The sequence below is a fragment of the Columba livia genome, chromosome 2 (genome assembly GCF_036013475.1).
Source record: "Columba livia isolate bColLiv1 breed racing homer chromosome 2, bColLiv1.pat.W.v2, whole genome shotgun sequence".
Taxonomy (NCBI): domain Eukaryota; kingdom Metazoa; phylum Chordata; class Aves; order Columbiformes; family Columbidae; genus Columba; species Columba livia.
Genome location: NC_088603.1, coordinates 103,785,561 through 103,808,121, shown reverse-complemented (window position 1 = coordinate 103,808,121; position 22,561 = coordinate 103,785,561). Strand labels below are relative to the sequence as shown.

At 36.7% G+C, this 22,561-nt stretch overlaps 1 protein-coding gene across 1 annotated transcript in view; it reads left to right on the top strand.

Annotated features, from left to right (window-relative positions):
- The first annotated feature begins 2,942 nt into the window (after positions 1 to 2,942).
- Positions 2,943 to 22,561, top strand: part of DOK6 (docking protein 6) — a 257,151-nt gene continuing 237,532 nt past the window's right edge. Inside the window, exon 1 of the mRNA XM_065053042.1 lies at positions 2,943 to 3,359. Within this exon, the coding sequence (XP_064909114.1) occupies positions 3,294 to 3,359 (66 nt within the window). The 5' untranslated portion in view covers positions 2,943 to 3,293. The remainder of the gene's footprint in view (positions 3,360 to 22,561) is intronic.

The window sequence follows — 22,561 nt, the reverse complement described above, 5'->3', positions numbered from 1 at the left end:
GGAAATCTTCCTTCATAAGTTGTTACTTTCACAGCTAATACAATGCATGAATGTGTTATGAACACAATACGATTTTTGTGGGGAAGTAACAAGGCAGTTTGGCTGTCTTCCTGTGATTCAGAGTGGCCGTGCTATGTATTTGTGCCACAAGCTGCTCATGGGACCCATATTTTAATGAATATTTGATCATTCTGACTGGTGCTATCCAAAGCAGATGAAAATAAATACCAGACTGATCATCTTATAACATCAGCCTGGCTAGTTTATTCTCTGTAGAATGTAGAATTAAAATGCTTTGTACTTGCATTTTTATTTTATAAAATAAATCATAATGATGTCACTCATTCATGGATTTTAAAGAAAATATAAGAACAATAATAAATAATTATGGAAAATATGTTGAAAATTATTAATAGAGATATGATTATCTATAATGTCAAAATCATTTTCCTTGTATGTTATATGATAATATAATATAATACAATATACTAAAGAATAAATGTCTCATTAGATTTGGATGTATGTCACCTTCTTCAATATCACCGTCAAGAAATTTTCCAAACAGTAGAGTTATGACAACAACACATGCATGTTAGGGAAGTGACACAAGTTCTGCTGCATCCTTACTTCTTACTGCAGAGACTGAAAAATTTAAAGATGACCAAAAGTGATATATGTTCTGAAAGCGTTGTCCATCTCATATGAAATACAGCACAATCTTAAATGTATGTATAAATAAATATGTACAATTATTTCTGTTTCAACTTGATGACATACAATTATTCTCAGATCCTACAAGTCAATTTTTTTGTATCTGAGAGATGGTGAAAAGAGGGCAGAGACTGCATGTGAAACCAGATCTACAAACTTACAAATATTTCAGGGTTAACCTTTAAGGGAAATGTCTTTTTGTCAGTTAATTGAACAGGATTATGTACTTTTCTGGTTGGCAATTGAAAGGAAATGTTCCTCTCCTTTTTGATCCTTCAAGAGCTTTCTGTACTTTAAACAATCACTAGTCTCATTTTGAACAAAGCTTATGTTTAATATGTTGTAAAGTACCTTGAAATAATTATCTTGTAGACATATCCCAGTTTTCTCTCTAAAATCACAGAATATTCTGATTTGACACATCATTAAAATACAAATTAAGAAAGAAGTCATATTCTGCCCAAAGGAGACATTCAAACTTATAATATCATTTTGACATTTTGCTAGAAATACCTAGGAAGCTGCAATTGTGTATAGGCTAAGCATTTTTCTATATTCCTTTTTATGGTCATATCTTTTATGAACAATTGCATAATTGTATAGAAGTTTTTGCTTGGAGGAGGGGTGGGATGGGGTGGAAACAAAACACAGAATCTTACTGCTAGTAGAGGTTCCAAACTTCACATAACTTTGAATCAAGTTGCTAGAAAATAAAAGCACAGGTAAACTTTCATCTGTTTCACCATTTACTATTCAAATATGGAAAAAAAATCAGAATAAATAAAATAAAAAGGGTTATTCTTGGGAAATATAATTTTCTTGGCATAGTATCATAATTTTCATACTTGCTAGGCTTGGATACAAAGCCGACAGCAGTCAATGAAGATGCAAGGGTCTTTAGACTAATATTGAGACTCTGTTTTGTTTGGTTTTTAATGGTGTTCTATAATTTTTTATGGTGGGCAAGCAAAAATACTTTCAGCACAGTTAAAAATTATCTGGAAATCAGTAACATCAAGTTTTCTCCTTTATCTCCCATTTCCCCTATCTAGTTATATATAGTGAAGTCACAAAGTTTTTCCTTATAATTCTATCACCCAAGCAGTGTCATCAATTTTCTAGATTGTATCTTTCCTGTTTGTTGCAAGATTAATCTCTAGATGTAAGTTCAGAAGAGTTTTATGGAGAAAGTCTAATTTGCAGAAGGTTGGATATGCAAAAACAACTAAGTTACAACAAACTTCAGAATTCATTTGCTGAAAACGTTGTCTATCGGTTTTGAAAATATGAAATAAATCTGACAACTTTCAACCATAAAAATATGTTTCATTGCCCCAGTCTGTAGCACACTATGTGCTGCAAATTCCTGATTTGTAAACCTTCAGGGCAATGCTGCAATACAAAGTGGCTATCTAGGAAGAAAGCTTATGAAGTTCTTTTTAAGCAATCACAAAAATCAAACTTTTTTTTCACTGAAAGCATTTATGAAGTACATTTTTATAGCACAATAGTAATGCAGTCTCTTGTCAATCGTATTCATTTGCAGTTTTTCTTTCACAGGAATTTTAGGTTTATTTTTATACATCCCTGTTTTGCCTATAGCTGAAGTAAACACAAGCAACTCAGGATTTTTCTTCCTAATCTCTTCTAAACAGCATGGTATTTTTTTCAGAAGTTGTTCTTTTTGCTAGATCCACCTCAAGGAGCAGTATAATTCATTAAAGACACGGTCATTACTGCGGAGGGCACAGAATGCCTATGTGTGACACCTCGTTTGTCTAGTTCATATGCACTTTTTTTTTTTTTTTTTCACTTTTGTAGTTTACATGTTTGTTTCATTGAGTAAGTTGTATTGACAGTGTTTCAGTGTTTGGTGGTGAACGTCTACGCGGCTTCCTGAATACACCCGCAGCAAGATGTTCTCTTGGGACGTGTTTCCGAAGGGATCCGCCACCCGAGCGGGTGATGCCGCGGCCGCAGCGGTGTGACAGCCTGGAGAAAAGTGTGTAAAATCGCCAAGGCCGAGGACAGCATCTGGCCTCAGCTCTGTGTCATGCCCGCGGGCGGGTGGTAGAGCTCACCCCCTCAGCCCCACACGGGGTTGAGGAGACCCTTGCCGCCCCCGCGGGGACACCAGCCTGTGCGACCCGGCTCTGGCGGAGGGCAGGACCGGCGCTGGAGGCGGGATCCGCGGCCGCGGCGCCAGGGGCGGTGTCCCGGCTCTGCTCCGCCCGCCGCCCCGCCCGCCTCCCTGGCCGTGGGCGCGGGCAGCCGCGGAGCTGCCGCCGGGCGGAGCGGTGCGAAGCGAAGCGAGGCCGGCGGCCAGGGCGGCGGCGCAGGGGAAGCGAGGGGCCGGCGGAAGAGCGGAGCGGGGCGGCCGCCACCCACCCCCTGGGGCGGCGGGGAACGGAGCGCGGCGCGGAGCTGGGCGAAGCGGAGCGCGGCGCCTGCCGCTGCCTGGATGCCAGAGGCGCTTCGGGAACCGGCGACCGGCGGCACCCGGGAGGGCCCGGGGGAAGAGGAGGCGGCGGCGGAGGAGAAGGACTCCGGGAGCGGAGGGGAGGAAGCAGACATCGCTGGCCATGGCCTCCAACTTTAACGATATAGTCAAGCAGGGCTACGTGAAAATTCGCAGCAGGAAGCTGGGGGTGAGTGAGCTCTCCCTTCGCCGGCCCTACCCGGGGTGGGAGCGAGGCGCTGGCGGTCGCTTCGCCGGCCTGGGGGGCGGCGGTGTCCTGGGCGCGGCGACCTGCTGCTGCCGCTGCTCGGACTTTGCTCCCTTCTCCGTAGGGGTCGGTGGGGATGCGCTGCCATTGCACCTCGGAGAAAGCCGGCTTCTCCCCTCTCCGGGAAGGGGCCACTCCTCCCTTCTTTCTCAGCAAGCGCCTTCCAGGGTCACTGACCGCGAAAAGCTTTGCCCCGTCCCTCCGTCTTCCCCGAGTCTCACAGCCCAGGCTTTGGCAGACATCTCCCTTAGGCATCCCCCCACCCGCCTGTCTTTCGCCCTTATGCCTCCGGCAGGGTCTTGGGTGGAGGCAAAAAGGCGCAGGCAGGATCTGTAAAAACTTTGTGCACAGATTCTCCCTCCCTCCCTCTCCCGTTTTGGGAAAGCGATGTCTTCGCTCAGCGCAACGTCTGAAAATATTGGAGGCTAATACCAGAGCAGCCCGCTAGTAACAGAAAAGCGAGGGGGCTGGTGCCCGAGGGCATTGAGGGCTGGAGAAGGGGAGCCTGCAGCGGGCCCTGAGGCAGGCAGGGAGGAAAGACGGTGACAGCCTCATGGACTGAAAAGCAGATGCAGAGGCTGACTGTGATCAAAACTAGAAGGGGCCTCTTAGCTGAGGGTGGCTTGGAATGCACTGCGAGGCTGAAGATAACACCATGTTGTCAGGTTGGCCATGGGCACTTTCCCTGATGGGATACAGCAAACCTTGAAAAGACACTGAAGTTAGAGCAGGGTGCATGCAGGGCTTAGGGTTTCCTAAACTTCAGAAGCTCCCAGAACTCATCGGTTTTGGCTGTCTCCTTCCCTTTGTGTGTGTGAGAACGAGAAGGCTCAGGGGAGATGGAAGCCCCAAGGCCTCTGCTGGTTTGTACAGTTACTGATGTTGTCAATAACGCTGGAGACTAAACCTGGATGGGAGGAGGGCTGGGGTTCTCCCTGAGTTTACCTTGTTTTTTTTTGTTTGTTTGTTTGGTTGGGGTTTTTCTTCCTTTTTTTTTTTTTTGTTTGTTTGGGGGTTTGTTTGTTTGTTTTTAATTTAATTTAATTTTATTGTTTGTTTATTTGTTTATCTGGGCGTGCAGAGAAGTGGAGAGTATCTACCTGCTCTTCCATCCAGGAAGGTGGGCAGCCTCCCCTATTCTCCCCCTGAAACCTAAAAGTGCAGAAGTCGTGTGAAATCTGCCCTCCTCCAAGTCATGCTTTGTGAGCTTGTCACAGTGCTAATACTTATCTCCTCCTCCTCCCTGCTTCTCCCTTCCCCCCAGATGCTGTGCTTTGCTTGCAAACACAGTGTGCAGGATGGTGGAAGACTAATCATAAATTGACCTTTGGAGAACTTTGTTGCCTTGGCAGGGATGTTAATTCCAAGAGAGCACCAAGAGTTTGGTCTGAATCCTTTAATAGCGTCAACTCCAAATGTTTGAGAGATGGTGTAAATCCATGATTTTGCAACCCCAGAGTCACTCTGTGCATCAGTCAAGCATTAGTGAATCTGAAGAAGCAATTTCTAAGCCTTGGTTTGTTCCTGCTGTCTTCTGTTTAACCTTTGCTCATCAATTTTTTCCCAGCTCATCAGTGTTATTAGATGGGCCCAACGCTAACCAGTGAGATGATGGTATCACGTCATCCTGATGTTGGTAGTTGGAGGCAGAGTTAAGCTATTTGACTTGCAAATCTGTATTTGAAGGTATCTCAGAGTTCTTTAGGTGTGGAATTATGTATATGCAAGTCTTTATATATGTGAATACTTTATATACCTATGTGCATAGCATATGTGCAACAAACGTAGAGTTCATTTTGTAGCAATCTTGGATGGTAACTCGCTGCCTTGTGAAAATGCAATTATGAAGACAGTGATATTTCATTGAAGCATATCTGAAGAAGCTTGAATATCTTGTTTTGAAGACATTAATCTGATTTTTTTTGGGGGGATGTATAACTGCATTTTTTTGGAGTGGATATTATTCATGGTCAGAATGATTATCACACTTTTACACTAAGCAGAAGCAAAACAGTTCAAACATTGTCTATGAAGGATTTTCTCCTACTGAAGAGGTGTGTGGTGGTGACAATTCAGACTACACAGCCTCAGGCAGGTGGTAGTATAAGCTTAAATATGACATATGGGGATGCACATCTGAATAAATCTATTAAGTACAATGTAAAATTTATTATACTTTATAGAAAATGGCATCAAAATTCAAATGAAATATGATGGTTGAAAGGTATGAATGTATGTGTTTATATCCATAGCTAATTGGATTATGGTGACTGAATTTCTAAATTAATGCCATTTTTTTTCACCAGTTAGAACATTAAAGGTTTGTATTTTTTTCTCTTATTCTGTCTATAAGTCCGAAGCTTGATGAATTACACTACAGCTGTCATAATATAGGTGAACACATCAGTTTTCGGGGACAGAAATGTCTGTTAACATTGTCTCAAAAAAATGCTGAAAGGAAGGAAGAGAGCTATGGGTTCTGGAAACTAAGGTTAAGATCATTTTGAAATACATAAACAGAATTGTATCTCTTGCTGATTATGTTTCATTCTTATACACTGGAAGTTATTGTTTTTGTTTTGGGGTTTTTTTGGTCATAATAGTTTATGTTCTTTGAATATTTTGGTGCGTCCTGAAAAGTAGATTGATTAGAACTTGGAGAGCTGAAGTGACTAATACCAATTTTAGTGCTAGACTTGGGCAATAAAACTAATTCTAACCTTTAGGCTGGTATCCAACTCATTATGGAAATTCATCCAGTGCAGCTTTTATTCTGTCTTATTTCGTGACTGAGGGAGCCCTGGCTAGGCATCAAGTAGAAGATGCTTCAATATAATGCAAGCTGTGAAGTCTCAGGTAAAACTGAGTGACACAATACCACAGAGGTGAAAAAATGAAAAAAGCAAAACCAAACCAGCAACCTTTGACTTGGTGTGAGCTTTTTGGCAGAATTGAGTTTTCCAAGAATGTAGTTTTCAAAAACTCAAGTCATAAGTCTTCTCATTTCCCCCTTTTACTGTTTTTGTAATTTGTAAAATAGAAACCCTTTATGAATGTGTTTTTTACAAGGTATCACGTTTACCTCTGACTTACTATAGTTATACCTAGCTTAAAGTACTTTGTACCCTGTCTACCTACTCCCCACTTACATGCAAATTAGATTCATAATGTCTGTGAGTGCTGTCTCCCGTCATGGAGGACAGACCAATGTCCATTCTGAACCAAGACATCAGGACTTGGAACTCTTTTGCCATCATTAAGTGATTATGGTCAGAAAGGTCATCTGAAGTCATACAAAGCCTAAATTTTGATGGGAATACATGTCAAGAGGTACTGTGAGAATTTGCTCTTTTTGTTTAGTGATATCTGATCATCAAGACTTTTTGCCCTTTTTTTTTTTTTTCAATATGATTACCAAGTGCTCATCTACTGTTGAATTTACATCTTAATGCATTTCTATATATTTTCTGACAATCCGGTATTTTCAAGTAGATCCCATGGTCCTGAGTTTTTTATGTTGCTAAAGTAACTTCTTTCAATGTAGGGCTGGATAGTCAGCTTGCCAAAATGAGAAGCTTAACCAGCCTCTTTGTTGTTGGAATCTACCCTCTGCCTCCAGTGGGTAGATCACTGTTTCTGCCAGGGAGGTGTCAGGTTATGAAGAGACATCCAGCCAGTCAGACCACATAGCCTGTTTCCTTACTTTTGTTACTTTTGTATCTGTATATAAAACATTTCTAAGGTGCCTTGAAATTTTAAATATGTTGTAAAGCTTATGTCTTAGGCAATCTGACATGTATACATGATATCCTCATTGAGCTATCGCAAGTATCTTTGAAACTTAGAAACTGTAGTCAGTCAGGATAACTGTAATTAAAACATCTTTTTATAATCTCCCTGCAGCTTAAAAATGCCTTTCTTTTCAGTGCTCTGGCATTCCTGCACTGTTTGATATTTTGCTTTTTTCTAATACTACATAAAGGAAACACCTCATTCTTGCAGCCATTACATTTGACCTGTGTGACCCTCCTTTGAAATAAATTTGATTGTAATGTGGTGTGCTGTTCAGATCAGAATAGTTCATTTGTGTAGCATGGAACAGGACTGTGCTGCCTTTGTTCTTTTGGAATCTTTCATACTTGTGTCGCATTAAAATTCATATGACACAATTTTATACTGTGCTGGCTGTGCTCATAGGCTGAAACTTTCTTGTAGCAGATTGAATCCCTTTGTTGTCTCCTAATAAACTGAACTGTGGGAATTTCATGCCTAGTTGAAGTGCTGTTTCTTAGAAGAGAAACAATTTGATGTCACATTAGAAAGGGCATTGTGTCACTTTGACAGTCTTGTGTTGACCCATATCAAACTTCGAAGTAATAATCTTTGTGGTTTTTTGTTTTGTTTTTTTTTTGGGGGGGGGTGGAGGGTGTGGGGGGGACGACATGCCTTGGCCATAGAACAAAAGAATGTTATCTAATGGAAATTTTTACTCAGTTGGTGAATAAATACTGATTTTTTTTTTTTTTTAATGTCTTTCCACATACTGAGTAAAATTATTTCCTGAGTGGTTCAGCTTACACTATAATACTGCTATCCAAAGAGAAAATTGTACCTGTCAGTCAGTCTTGATTGAGTGATAAATAACAGGTTGCTCTTAGTCACCAAATGAAAGAAAATACCATATAAACCCTCCTAATTTTAACCATACTTTTAGATCATTACAGGTACCTTTTCTGGAAATGAAGAGGGTTTCTTTTGCTGTTAACCCTGTCTTCCATAAGCCCTAAAAATGCTATGAATATGAACCTCTGATTGCCGTTTGATTCCTCTTGAAGAAGTGCAGTACGTGTCTTACAAAATCCTAACAGACAAATTGATATTGTGTATATATTTAGGGTGAAGAAAGCGAAGGGATCTGCAAAATGTCCTAAGTTTGAGGTGGCAGTGGATTTGCAAGTGGTTTGTGAAGAATGCAGAGGGCAGAGAAAAGATTCTGTTTCTATGAGTTGCCATAGCATATTCTAAGAAACAAACAAAGAAACAAATGAAAAAGCTCAAGCAAATAGTGCAGCCTGGAAATGGATATACTTTCCATAGATTACCTGATGTTATTCTCAATGGGAAATCTGCTCAGCCAGTTTGAAAGTATTGAGATTACCATTTATAACTGTGTCCAGATGGATTACCTCAACTATGAATTACATCTCAGAGCATGAAAATTATTCAAATTAAACTTTAAAAACTTAATTCCTATTTATAATTAATTTCTTTTAATTTTAATAAAGCTCCAGACTGGTGGGATTTAGATGCTGGTCCTTTCATGTAAAAGAGTTTCTTTTTCACACTAGTTCTAGACAACCTGAGATATGGAATTAAAAGGATGTCACTAAATCCATTAAAGAATCTAGTCACATTTACTACTTAATACTGAAAGTATCATTTAAAATAGTTACTGCTTTCAGTACTTTTTCTTGCTACAGTTACAGGAATGGATTTGCAGAATTAAGTGGAAAATATATGGATTTCCAATTTGGTCATTATGGAAAGAACAATCATTTTGAGCTTTTGACCAGTGCTTATTGTCTAAGGGTATTTTACAGGAAATAGAAAGAAATATATTGCAGCCATTGTAAACAAAGACAAAAAGTCCAACAACTTTTTATGCTAATGTTTGTGTTTAAAGAAACTTGTGAGTCAGACTCATGTTAAGCACTTTGAAGTTTCTGTGTGTCCCAATTGCTTTTCTTGATGTGCTTTTCCACCTCTTATATCTCAAGAGGTCTGATAGCCAAAGGTCTATTAATTTTGTAATGGATGACACTTTTTTAAAGGGACAAATAGTTTCTCTTTTTGCAGATAGCATATCACATCCATGTTATCAATGGATTAGAGATGCTTCTATTTTTATTCATGTGTTAGTATCAGTAGCCTGAGATTGTACTTTAGCTGTATAAGGATTACACAAAGAGGTGTTTGTAGACTTGACCTTTTCACTTGCATGTCGTGAGATGGTAACATTTTATTGAGAGTTTGTTTGTGTCTCCTGTGAGGTGATGGCCTTTTGGTTTTTCATTTAGGATTCCGCCATTTTTGTCCTACGATGGACATTAAAGACCTGACGAAAAGACTCTGAAGTCAGTTTAAAGGAACCCATTGACTTCAGTGGCTTTGGTTCGGAGTCCTTGCGGGAAGAGAAGCTGTATGAATTTCCTTGTTGGAAAATGCCCTTCAAATCCTACTGAAAGGAATTGTCCTTTCTCAAATCAGTAATTATGAAAGGAACATTCTCTATGAATCCTTGAAATACACAAGGAATTATTCATGTCATTCCAGTAGTGCATTTTCTTCCTAGATTTTTAGAAATAATCTTACCCTGAATCATTCATTCAGATTTTTGCAAGCAGTGCAAAATGCTTTATAGTGGTTGCCTGGCAACAACATATTCAGGCAACAGCATATGTGAATCAGTTGTTAGTTATTCATTTATATACATGACTATCTAGAGTGAAAACAATTCAGATAGGTGCTAATGAGAAATTTCTAAAAAAAGCACACAATGAAGTGCTCACCTTTTTTAATTTTTTTTTTCCTTTTTAGACAAATAAAAGGGTTTGGGTCTATATTACCCTGGAAAGTTTGTCTTTTGTCTTGTGTAAAAGATCTGCTAGTTGAACAGCTTTTCAAAAATGTCATGATATAGTTGATATACTTGTATGCAGTCATAGCAAAAAATGTAAAATATTCTCTTTGAAGGTGAAAAATACTTTCATATGTATGGGTGCTGATTCATATGCTTCACTGTTCTTTAAATTAATAATGTGTTAGTGAACCAAAATGTGGATACTTTTTACTGTAGCAATTTAGATCTATTATATTTAAAATAATAATTGTAAAAGTGCTGCATTTTATCTTTTAATCTCTTCAACTTGCAATGCAGCTCTAAGAATCAAAAATATATTGATGTATTATTAATTAATCATAATTTTGTTGAAAACTTTTTCCCCCCCCCCAAATAAAATACATAGTTCAACTCTTAAATACTGTGAAATTTCTTTAATAAGGTCAACAAAGATAAAGAAGGAAATAATTTAATCTTGTGGAGGAAGTTTTCATATAGTAGGCCAAAATTGCAAACTTATAAAGGAGAATTGAGGGAGGGTATGGTTCGCCATGACTGTATCTTAGCACTTGTGTCACATAAATGCTTTATATTAGTATTTTTTCACTATTCATTATACATAGCCATGCATCATGTCTGAGAAGGAAATTTACATGATAGTTTAGTGCAGCTGGAAAACCATAAGAACTGCAAATCTGGTACAAGTCAAGAGATTTCCGAATAATGAGATTTTCAGCTGGTTGGAGTATTAGATATAACTCCAGGAGTGCTCTTTCTGACTAGAAATCTGGGACTGAAACTGTGATGTTAATGAAGAATATTAATATCTGTGATAATGTTGAATTCTACTTGGAAACTAAGGAAAAAAATAATGCAATCTGTAAGGTACTGATGAACTATACTTTCTTTCTGTGAACTCCACCACAAAATAATTTTGCAGCTTTCTAACAATTGTAATGTGTGAAATGTGTCATCGCTATCATACTGAGAGGTTGCGAGACCATGCAAATGGAGCCTCAAAGGGATTACTGTTCACTTCAGATGCACACAAATTAGGAAGATAATTAATGAAAGTGTGTAAATCTTTTAAAAGGCTGATCTTATTTCTCTCTGTTGTTCAGCTGCCAAACTGGCCCTCAACATCTCCAGCTTATCTGGAGTGAATTTTGGAAAGGTTGTATTCATTAGTATGTCACTAGGGAATTAGAAACACATGGCATTGCCTAAATCGGGGGGAAAAAGGTTACACACGATCTGCCTGCCAGAGGAAAAGCTCTTCAGTGTGTTTTCCTTACCTGTTTCATTGCAAAAAGAATTAATAGCAAAATTTAATATCAGAAGTTTTTCACTGCTGCAGAACCAAATCAAGGCCAATTTGATCAGGAAGCTCATGATAATTCTAAAACTCTCTGTTCTTTGTCCCTGGAATATCTTTTTAGACACTGTTGCTCCGTCATCCTCTGCCCTTGGAGTGAATTGGCATATTATCTTTTCTTATGCAAACATTTGTTTTTCCCACAAAGAGAAAAGAATTTATGCAGTCATACAAAATAATAACAAAAAAGAGTTTTCTGAAGGAGTAGTCATTACTGTTCTGTAGAGCATCTAGAAAGAGGAGACCACATTGGTGGTTGTCCTTTAGACATTATTATGAGAATTTTTTTTATATTTATTATAATTGCTTTTACTTTTTTGGTCTTATTTATCTGACTACTTGAGAGAATGCAGTCTTTACTAAGTATTTACCTGATGCAGTAGATGTATTGTCTGGTTCAAATGTGATGCGTGAATGTGAAAAAATAAAATATGCGAGGCTTAACTAAGAGTGAAGAAAACTTCCATTTCAACTGAAGTTATATACTAAATTATTAATTGCTAGATTCCTATAATACTAAGGTACTTTCAAATGAAGTTGTTTTGCTGATGAAAATAATTTTTGTTGATGCAGTTGGAGCACAATACCTTCTCTGAATGGCAGCTATTCTTCTTCTTGAAACTGTACTTTAAAACTGTTTCTGTGAATTCTTCAGCAGGATGTATAGTTTCCATACAATACTAAAAAAAGAACAGGAATTTTTTGGCACAACAAAAGCAAGTTATAGCTGTTCAATGCATGGTCCTTTCACTTGCTGAACACATTCAGAGCTCTCTGGCTTATGTAGGAGGCACTAAAGATCCTCAGCTTCTACTATGGTATCATTCTTAATGAATGTCATTTTCTCCACTGATTATGCAAGGCCGAATTCTACATTTGTCTACTCATATATTAGTGATTTTTGCTTTCAAGTTGCATGGTGTTTGCCTGCTGTCTGAGAGGGAGTGAGACTCTTCACCTGGGATGGCTTAAGTTTCATATCTGAGAATAAATTTATTGACTTCTGATATCAAAGACATATTTGATGCTTGCTATTATTATTCTTATAGTTACAGTTCTTTGAACTCCATCTGTGTATATTGTTACCGGTAATCCCAAAAAGACTGAGACTTGCAGACATACAAATACACAAAGAAAATTCTTGTGTGAGTTAGGAAAAATGTAATGCTGCTTTTGCTTTTCCAGAGAAAAACATTAACGTGCTTATATGTGTATATATATGTGTATATAAAAGAACAACAGCATCCTAACAAAAAAGCTAGAAGGTTTGTTTCCCATTGTTGTAACAAGAAGGGTAGTAAAATAAAGTATATTTTACTCTGTGGTATATTTTCATTTGTGCTTACAAGTTTGACTGTATATGAGAAGAGTTGAATTTTGGTCTTTTTTAAGGATGTAATTTGTAATCTTGAACAATTTGATTCATTCCAGCCTTATTCTCAATTATACTAAGCCCACTATATACTACATAAATTAAACTTAAAGCTGCATTAAGGTCCCTTATAGTGCTAACATAGTGAAGGATGCTGTTAGCGTGGATGGGAAACAGGCTTTCTGAGCTTAAGTTTTCTGTCCGTAAAATGAGTATAATCTCTTTTCATTCACCTCTTCTTTCTTTTGTCTGCTTTAACTATATGCTCCTGATAAATTCTCATTTTAGATACGTAGGTTGGCTAGCACTGGTCATGGTGAAAACTGTTATTAGTTCCTGCCACTGTATAGAAAATATTGGAATAATTCAGAATTTATTTTAATAGTTTGAGTCGCAGAACCACAGAATGATTGAGGTTGGAAGGGGCTTCTGGATGTCCAACCTTTCTGCTAAGTTGGTGTCCCTGTCTCTTTTAATCTTGTATGAAGACTATAACTTTTGGCTGGAAAATACATTTCATTGAATTCTGCCATGAAATGTCTCTTTTTACAGTCAGAATTTGTTTGGTATCGGAGTTATTTTAAGTTTTATATAACTGCTAGGATTACTGGTGTGCAATTATGGATCTAAATTTCTGACTGTAGACATGCAGAAGTTAGCTATATTTGTCAAATGCATGTCACACATGCAACACATGCAACGCCCTAATTTAAAGGGGGTGTTCATAATGTTTCTACAACACATTCTTCCTTCACTAGTGCAGCATGTCGCTGGTCAGATTCAAAGAAGACACTGGAACTTTCTCATCTTCAAGTTTTATAAAAGGCATATTTTTCCACAAAATAATTTGAAAACCCCTTAACCTCTAGGCTTATGCGAATCTTTCTGCATGGTAATACTAATACCTACCCTTAAGTTGTGCATTTTACCCATAAATATCTCAGAACTTAGCACGGGGAGCACATATTTGCATGGTCCCATGGGGCAGGTCTGTGGGACTCGGTGCGGGTTGGAGGATGTGTCAGTTGACACCATTTGCCGAGTCTAGAGGTGACAAAATACATTGTCTCTTGAAAATAAAAACCAACTACAGTAGCATTTATTGAAATGTGTGAGGTAAAAAAAAAAAAAAAGTTAATAAAATTACAGTTTGTCCAGAATAGTAATGCTAGCATGAATATTCACAAAAGAAGCACGGTTAACAGACAGTCTTGTCAGTTTGCCTTTAATAAAAAAAAAAAAAAAAAAAAAAAAAAAAAAAAGTCTTTTTCTGCAGCGTTTTGAAATCACTTGAAGATCTGTATTCTTTTCACTAGGTCATAGCTCAAAGCAAAAGTTTGAAACGATACTAATTGGGTAGCCTTTGTTAATATGGTGTGTATTGCTTGAATATAGTCTTGAGTTTATGCAGTGTCAACACATTTAGTAACACATTTAATAAAACCCAGTTTTTCCAATCATTGAATAATCCTGAGTTTTAACCTTTAAAAAAAAAAAAAAAAAAAAAATTCTAATGCAGACCCATCCTAAAGGATAAGAGAAAGGGAAATGCTAAAAATAGGCAAATATCCTACCTTTTGTTGTTAATACAAACATGTAGGTGAACTAGATCAGCTATTTCTGGTCAACGTAATTGTTCCTTTCATTAGATCCCTCTGTTCTGTGTAGGTACGTTTTTAATTGCTCCTGGCATGAAACAAGATCAAACACTTTTGCAGCTAAAGCTGTGCAACAGGCAAGAATTTTCTCAGTGGTAAATATACATTTGCTTGTAAATTTTAGCTGGTGTGAGTTAGTGAAAGTGAGATTTACCAAAAAGCAGAGTAAAAAATTCTGAGATCTAACTTCAGTTACTGGAACAGAATCTCTGAGAACAGTTATTCCTGATAATGGCATGAGATATGTTAAATATAGAAACATAAATATTAAATATATAGTGAAATGAATAAGAAGCAAAAGAAAGGAAGTGGAATGCTCTATTCTGATGTCATAAAAAACCTCAAACAAAACTAAACAAAAACAAAAGCACCACCAACAAAACAAACAAACGAAACCTGAAACAACAACAACCATTGAAGCCAAACAAACAGAACCAGGAATGGAATTATTTTTATGGTCTTAGTAAAGCACAAGACTCTAGTTTTTTTAAAGGTAAGGTAGATATGTATGTGCAGGCTCTGTTGCTAGAATATAAAGCATTGCACAATACAGGGCTTGCCTAAGACTCCAAGGCCTAACAGGATATTGCCTGCTCACTACCATTTCAGAAGATTCAGGTTATTTTGAAGGATTAGGTCTGAATGCCTCTAGAGGATAATTAGAGATGACTGTTTTCAAACACTTCGGAATAATTTTGGATGAAGACAATACTTATAAATCATGTAAGGGAGCTGTAGCTGGTGATAACAGCTGCAGCTGGTAGAGAGCATTGGTTAAACCATCCAAGTCAGGTGTCTGAGATGCTTTGAAAACTGAAGTCACGTAATAAGACATAAGGAGGAATCTGTGGAGAAGCCATGGAATAGAACTACATGACATTTATGGGCAATGAGAGAAAAATTTATACTGGTGGGCCTCATACTGTACTTATTTGAGGATAAATGTTACTCTACAGCTTTTATACGATAATATACCTACAGTGTTTAGGTGTATTGCTTTGGGATTTCTTGAACTGAAGGAGAAAATAGAAAAGTAAATGTGTATATTTTATAGACTTTAAAATATTTTTGACACAATTTTGACACGCTATTTTGACAGGTTCATACCATAATGCAGCTGACGTCCTACGAGAACTCAGAGGTTAAATACATTTAAAAATTATGTTGTAGGTGTATTTTCCAGAACTCTTGATGTCAGAAAATAATTTTTACCTGTGATATCTTTATTTTTTTTCTTCTCTGAACAAACAAATCAGTTGTTTCTGCTGTGTTTTTGTATAATGTTATTCAGTAGCATATAGTCCTTTCTCCTAAAAATAAATTATCTAGATGAATCTCTCCACTGCAATCTGAACAAAAATTAGTTTAAAACTGTAGTGTGGTGATCCCTCTTGTCTGGTTCTTCAGAATCTTTTTCCTATTTTTTCTTTTTCTCCCTACTTCTGTCTCACCTGAAACATGATCCTGAGGGTCTCTTCCAACTGAAATGACTCTATGATTCTATGATTTTCTGGACCAGCTTGTAGATAAATAGTTGATCTTCTGATAGTAAAATTAACACTTTTCCCTTCTGTAATCTGGAAGTTACTAGAAAGAGTAAAGAGTAAATGCCTGTTCTCATTTAAACAAACAGATTCACCTCCTAATATACCTAATGATTTACTTGTACTAATGAAAAAGGGGTGAGCTAATGAGCCAAATATCTACTCGTTTGTAGAAAAGCACATGAAGAATACAGTCTTCTTTGGTTATGTCAGGCTTTTCAGTCTAGGAAAATGTAAAAAGTTGTAAATTATATTGATTTTCGTTGACCTGAGCTAACCCACAGTAGTGCCACAGCTGCGCTCTTGTTGATGCCCACGGCTGAGGCGAAGGTACAATAGATGAACTGAGTTAAACCAGTGAATTTGAAGTGGGGAAAGCTACTTGCCATCCTTTGCAGTCAACGTGAGAGAGCTGGATAATGAAGCATAATTGCCTGCATAGCTCTTAGGATGGGTTGAAATAGTTAAAACAGAAGGAGCTCAACAAGCAATGCATAATTACTGAGAGATTCTTAGTTTTTAATCATCAGCAGTGTTTGTTCATTAATGTAGGCTTGCAGTGAGTTTATAGGCAAATACAGAGGAAAGACCTCTGCTAATGAGGGCCAAATCTGCCCTTGATTGTGCAAATATCTCTAAAAATGTATGTGTTTGCATGTGTTACATGCCAGCCATGGGTCTCACCATAGCAGTGAATATTTTCATCAAGTTTTATTCAATCCTTTCTTGCAGCAGTTTCATAAAGTAAAGTTCAATCAATGCCAGAAAATACTATTTAAAACTAAGCTGAACAGAGCAGTTCCTCATTTTAAAAAATATTTTTCTAGGTGGATAAGTAATTTTAGGAATGCATCCTGTGTAAATGGGTTTTGTTCAGATTTCATGTTTCATCTTTTCTTCAGAATCAGGAGGGTTAAAAAACTTAATTTTTGAAACCAAAAATTGAAATACTTGTAGAATATTTTGTCTTCAGGACCAGATGCCTTAGGCAGAGGCCTTTAATCCCTGTGCCCTAGTTACAGCAATTAAGGTTAATAAAATATAAATTTTGTTACATACGCATCTTGGTTTGTCCTTTTTTCTTATCTTTCAAAATCAGTTTGAAATATTAATGATCATATTAAATGCAGTCTGTTGAGTGAATTGATGTTATTGTTGCATCCTGATTATCCTGACAGATTCAGGGAATGACATTTTCTAACACTTAGATGTATATTCTCTTGCTGAAGATAATCTGACTTTCATAATATGTTTTCTTGTAGGCCAGCCTCTTTGTCTGCATTTAAATAAAAAAGGTGCTGAAGATATGCAGCACTTTGGAAGACCACAGCTTATATTTGCTCATGCTTTCTAGTGCTGCAGTGCAAGTTAATCATTGTCAAACTCTGCTGGGGAGAATAGAAATGCTTAAAAATGTTGTGATCCCTTCTTGAAAGAGCTTGCACACTAACATATGAAATGTTAAAACTATCCTTCAAAGTCTTCTGTTATGTTTTTCACTCTAATTTATCATCCATTTCTGCCTATCGTGTCTATGCAAATGGATTTCTAAAGCTTGATTGTAATAGTTCCCTTCTTCCCTAAACTGAGGAAGAAACAGTCACCAATGTGAATAAAGTCCCCATCTGAGCACTCGTAGCATACAATTGTGTTGGGATCAGGGGAGCCACTGATAAGGGATGAGGGAGCAGAGGTGGAAAAACAATTTGGCTTTGATGGTTCAAAACTGAAACCGATAAAAGAGATGCTGTTTGCGTAGCAACAGGCAACATGTAGGTTGTACTCCACTTACAGACACAGTAGTTGCTTTGATATAGAAGTGAAAGCTCCCAAATGAAAAAATTCACAGCTTTCTGGTGGTGTGTGTTTTTGTTTGGTTAGTTGGTTGGTTTTTTTTAAGGCAGAGGCATATGTCACTTTAAAACAACTATATCTACTTTAATGTGGCCAGAGAAGAGGCACTTAGCTGTTCCACTGCAAAAACAATGAGTTAATAAACCTGATGCACAATCTGTCTTTGCTGCAGCTCTTGGCACACAACAGCTTTAATTGGTGGAAGCTATTGAGGCTTTAATTGCTGATTTTGCAGTACTACCGTGTTTACTGATAAGGTTTAATGCAAGCTAAAATTTGTTAACTAGACAGAAACAGTCACACTTGCATGAAGAGCATGAGGACAAACAGCAGGCTTTTCTGTAGCACCAAGTGACGATGAGGTATTTCAACACGTGCCATCATTAAATTTCCCCTTTCAGGCTAATGAAATGTCTTTCTTCAAACAGAAGAGCAGGAAAAGCATTTTTCAGTTGTGCATTATGGATGTTCACCTCACTGATTTATGTGACTCTTAAATACTATTTTCTTCCTGGGGATGCTTAGATGCAACTATTATATTTGCATTTAATCAGGAGATCTAGAATTGAGTTGAGTATACAAAAGAAGAAATGCCAGTGGTGCCCACACGCCTAAGATTATCTATGTTAGTAAACATAGTGGTAGTATCTTCCTAATGTTAAAACTTAGGTTTAATATCAACATTTATGCAGTAAACTGTCATTTTATTCAAGTTTCTGAATATGGCAAAAGCTTCACTACCAAATTAATGCAGGACCATTACATTTAAATGTTAAAAAGTATAGTTCTTGAACTGAGATACTCATGTTGATTTTTGATACAATATCATTACAGTGTAATAGAATAACTTGTTAAGCTACTAACTTGCTGTTTCATTTCTGAACTATAAGTTAAAATCTGTATTTGTATTTGAGTTGATATAGTAGTAATACAAATTCCATGTAAAGTTATTATATGGCTTTTTATGTCACGAAAGCTAAAAGGAAAAATAACTGGAAGTGTGTTTTGTACTTAACATATTGTGCTGGAAGTGTCAGTTTTCTGTGTCTTAGCATGTTTTTCATACACTGAACCTAGAGCTTAGAGCAGATAAAAATGTGAGATATTAGCTGAGTGAAAAGTAGATGCTACTGTGAAGTCCACATGAGTTTTTGTTTTCATGTTTGAAAAATGCATGACTGTATTCAAAGAGATTTTATGCTTGCAGATGATTAAGATTTGTTTCCTTTTGTTACTGAACATATTGTGTCTTGAGTATATTCTGTAAGCCAAGTATGTCATCTCACACAGTTAATGAAATGTATATTAATCTACATAACCTAATGTGTATAGAAAACCAGATAATTGAAGTACAGTAGACCAGTGCTTTCATCCAGTATTTATTGATGCTCAAAAGATAAGAAATAGGGCATGTTCATTGAGTGTACTAAGAAAAATAATACTAACTAGTATTATATTAACTTTCTCTGCAGATTAAATGGAAATTATGTCAAACATAGTTGAATTGGAATCGAAATACCTATTATTTTTAATTAATAGTCTGCTTTGATTATAAATTTTCTCTACCTCTTAGACCACTTTTGTTTGAAACAATATTCATTTAAGTAAGCTGTAACTCCATATGGGTCCATGACAGTGTAAAATATTAAAAGTTGTGTTTCACAGTGTTTTAGATATGTAAGAGGAAAGTTTTAAATACAGACAAGTGAGTAGTTTTGACCTTCTTCAGTGTGCTCTGCATTTTCTGTAGTAGTCCATAATGTTGGGCAGTTTTAGCCTTGAAAGGCTGAGGCTTTCATCAGCAAGGTCATTGTTAAATAAAACTAAACTACATACACGAGAGGTACACCCCAAGTCTAAGTTGAGAGTGGCTGAATCACTTGGTACTTTTACAAATCTTGGAGGTTTGCAAGTCCAGCTCTCAAAAATGACCTTATTCTTGCCAAACTATTTGGCAAGTGTGTGGTTGTCCACAGAATGGGTAGCACTTTTCTCCTTAGGCAATGTGATTCAGAATCTATTATCTACTATTGTTCTGTTTCCCACAGATGCAGCAAAATCTACCTAAATCCTGTTGATTTTACGAAAGTTTGAAGAGCAAGATATTTCCCAGATGAATTATGGAAAGTGCAAAATAATTTGCAGTACCACAAATCCGTTGTCTCTTTAACTCTCAAGCTATACGCTTCATTATGGGGTTAAAAAAAATAAAGAAAAAAAATGCTACTTACTTTCCTTCTCGTTGCCAAGAAACAGTTACCAAAATGTATCTATCTGCTCTGTTAACATCAAAGAGCCTCTTCAGGCAAATAGTGACAGCAAAATTACCAACTCTTTCCTCTGCCTTTTCCTTTCACTTCACTCAAGTGTGAAGCAAAAAAATATGAGACAGATATGAGTTTTTAATAAGAAAAGCTGGAAAACAAACTACTATGTGCTTGACCTAGGTAACGCTTGTATAGAAATACTAACTCCTGCATCGCCTTACAATTTAATCTGGATGTGCATGTTCACAATGTTATGCTATAGCTGTTTAATATTCTACTAGTAATTTTAAAAGCACATGTCATTGCATGAACTTCATGAAGTAAATCACATATATAGTGACTAATGAATAGTATTTTACTTTTAATGGTCATGTAAGTTTATGTTTCATCTCCAATTCCAATTCTTCTTTTGAGACCTTCCTCCCCTTAATTTTAAGTAGTGATACAGAGTTAAAATGTGGAGAATAAGGTTTTAGAAGGACAAAATGTTATTTTTTTTTTAATCTTCCCATAGTGAATATTAGCCTACAATAGTAGTCCATAAAAAAAAAAAAATATGATACTTCCAATATTTTGTGTTACTAGCAAATCAAACTTATGAAATATGTCATTACAATTTTAACATGCATTAAAAATTGTGGAATAATGCATGTTATTAGTTGCTAATTATTCCATTATTTTGTCTTTGTAAAAGATCACTACAGTGTCAAAATCCAAACATTTAATTTTACAAGAGACAGAAAACTTATTAAAGCCTGAAGGACCGATCAGAAAGTACTAAAAGCACTAGACCAGAATATCTCTTGTTTTGCCTGAAACCTTGTGATGTTATAACCTTTGTGAATCTGAAGAATATGACAGAAGTATTTTGGCTGCAAGATCTACTGTGTCTAAATAAATTATTCTGAAGAACAAAGGTATTGGTCTACAATTCAGTCTGTTGTTATGCTTCAGCTGTCCAGAACTTGTATTTCGTTTACTAGGAGTTAACAACTTCCAAACTGAAAAATATCTTTTTCAGTAATGTTATGCTCCCCATATATTTGCTTTTGTCTAATCTGAAATCAATGGTGAAAGAAATAATTTAATATTATTCCTTTCTTCTCTTCAATCAGTAGATGGCTCTACCAAGCCACTAATATGCTCCAGTCATGGTGGCTGCATTTGATTGAGGGCATTTGGATTATTTGAGTAGGTTGTTGAGATGTTTGCAGATGGAGGAGGCACTTCATAGCTTATTATTTCTCTATTCTTTTTCTGTATAAATTAGGAAGAAAGGGCATAGATCTGATGTAGATATTCAGGTACTAATTGTGCCTAAGTGTTTCACTTGTTTCATTGCCTAAGTCATGCCCTGGTTCAGCTCATTCTCATTTATTTTGAATGTGCTTACAGCAAAATACCTTGGACCACAAAGAAAAATTTCCTGCTTCAAAAAAGAAATAAGTTAAATGTAAAATCTGAATATAATAATAAATAAGATTTAAGGGAAATAAAGTATTTTTCATGCCCGTGTTCCAGCTGATTCCTTAATTCCTTTTAAAAATTTTCCTTTGAGTGCTCGTCCATTGTATTCTCCATTTTTTGTTGCTAACATTTGTTAAAGGCAAACAGAGACAGTGATAACTTATATTCGTTTCTATAATATGCAGTTTTCGGGAAGAAAACTGATGTGAGTTAAGGAAACAGAACTCTTACTACCCCAAGATAATTCCCCCAGATTTTCAGTGGATGAAGGCATGCAATCCAGGAAGCAGAAATTAGAAACATACCAACAAACAAACTCTTTGATGCACAATAAAAACAGTGACCATGACTATTAACTTGATTCACTCTGTTTCACAATACATTGTCACTGCTCTGGTGAGAGATTTGAGACAGGGCTGGACAATGGTGAAACAGAAGTAAAATGGTGAAACAGAAGTAAACAGGATGAGCAAATGAAGGAACTTTTAGAAACAGTCAATTTAATATATAGCAAACATTTTCTACATGGGAAATTATATAACTTCTGTAGCTAAAATATTAGTTCATAGTTTCTAGCATTGCTACGCTTGTTGTAATAGGAGTTTCAGCTCACACTGCTCACTAGTCCTGTGTAGCCAGGAGTATTACTAAGAACTAAAGATCCTATCTGATTTTTTTATTGTGAGGCTGTTTAATTGCACGTGAATATAATGTCGCATACAAATGTGATAATAGAGGAGCTGCACACATATGTTGCAGTACAATGGTTTAAATTTTAAATCTTTGGCTAGATCTGCCTTTTAAATTTACTTTCTTGCAGCTGCAGTGGTTAATAATGTATTATTGCTGTGACTAGAAAAAAATGAACTGTGAAATTTCTGGCACTTAACTGGTCACATTTGAAAACATCACTAAATGCATGATGTCAGTTCTTGTTTTCAAAGAAGATAAAGCAAGCCTGGGATCAT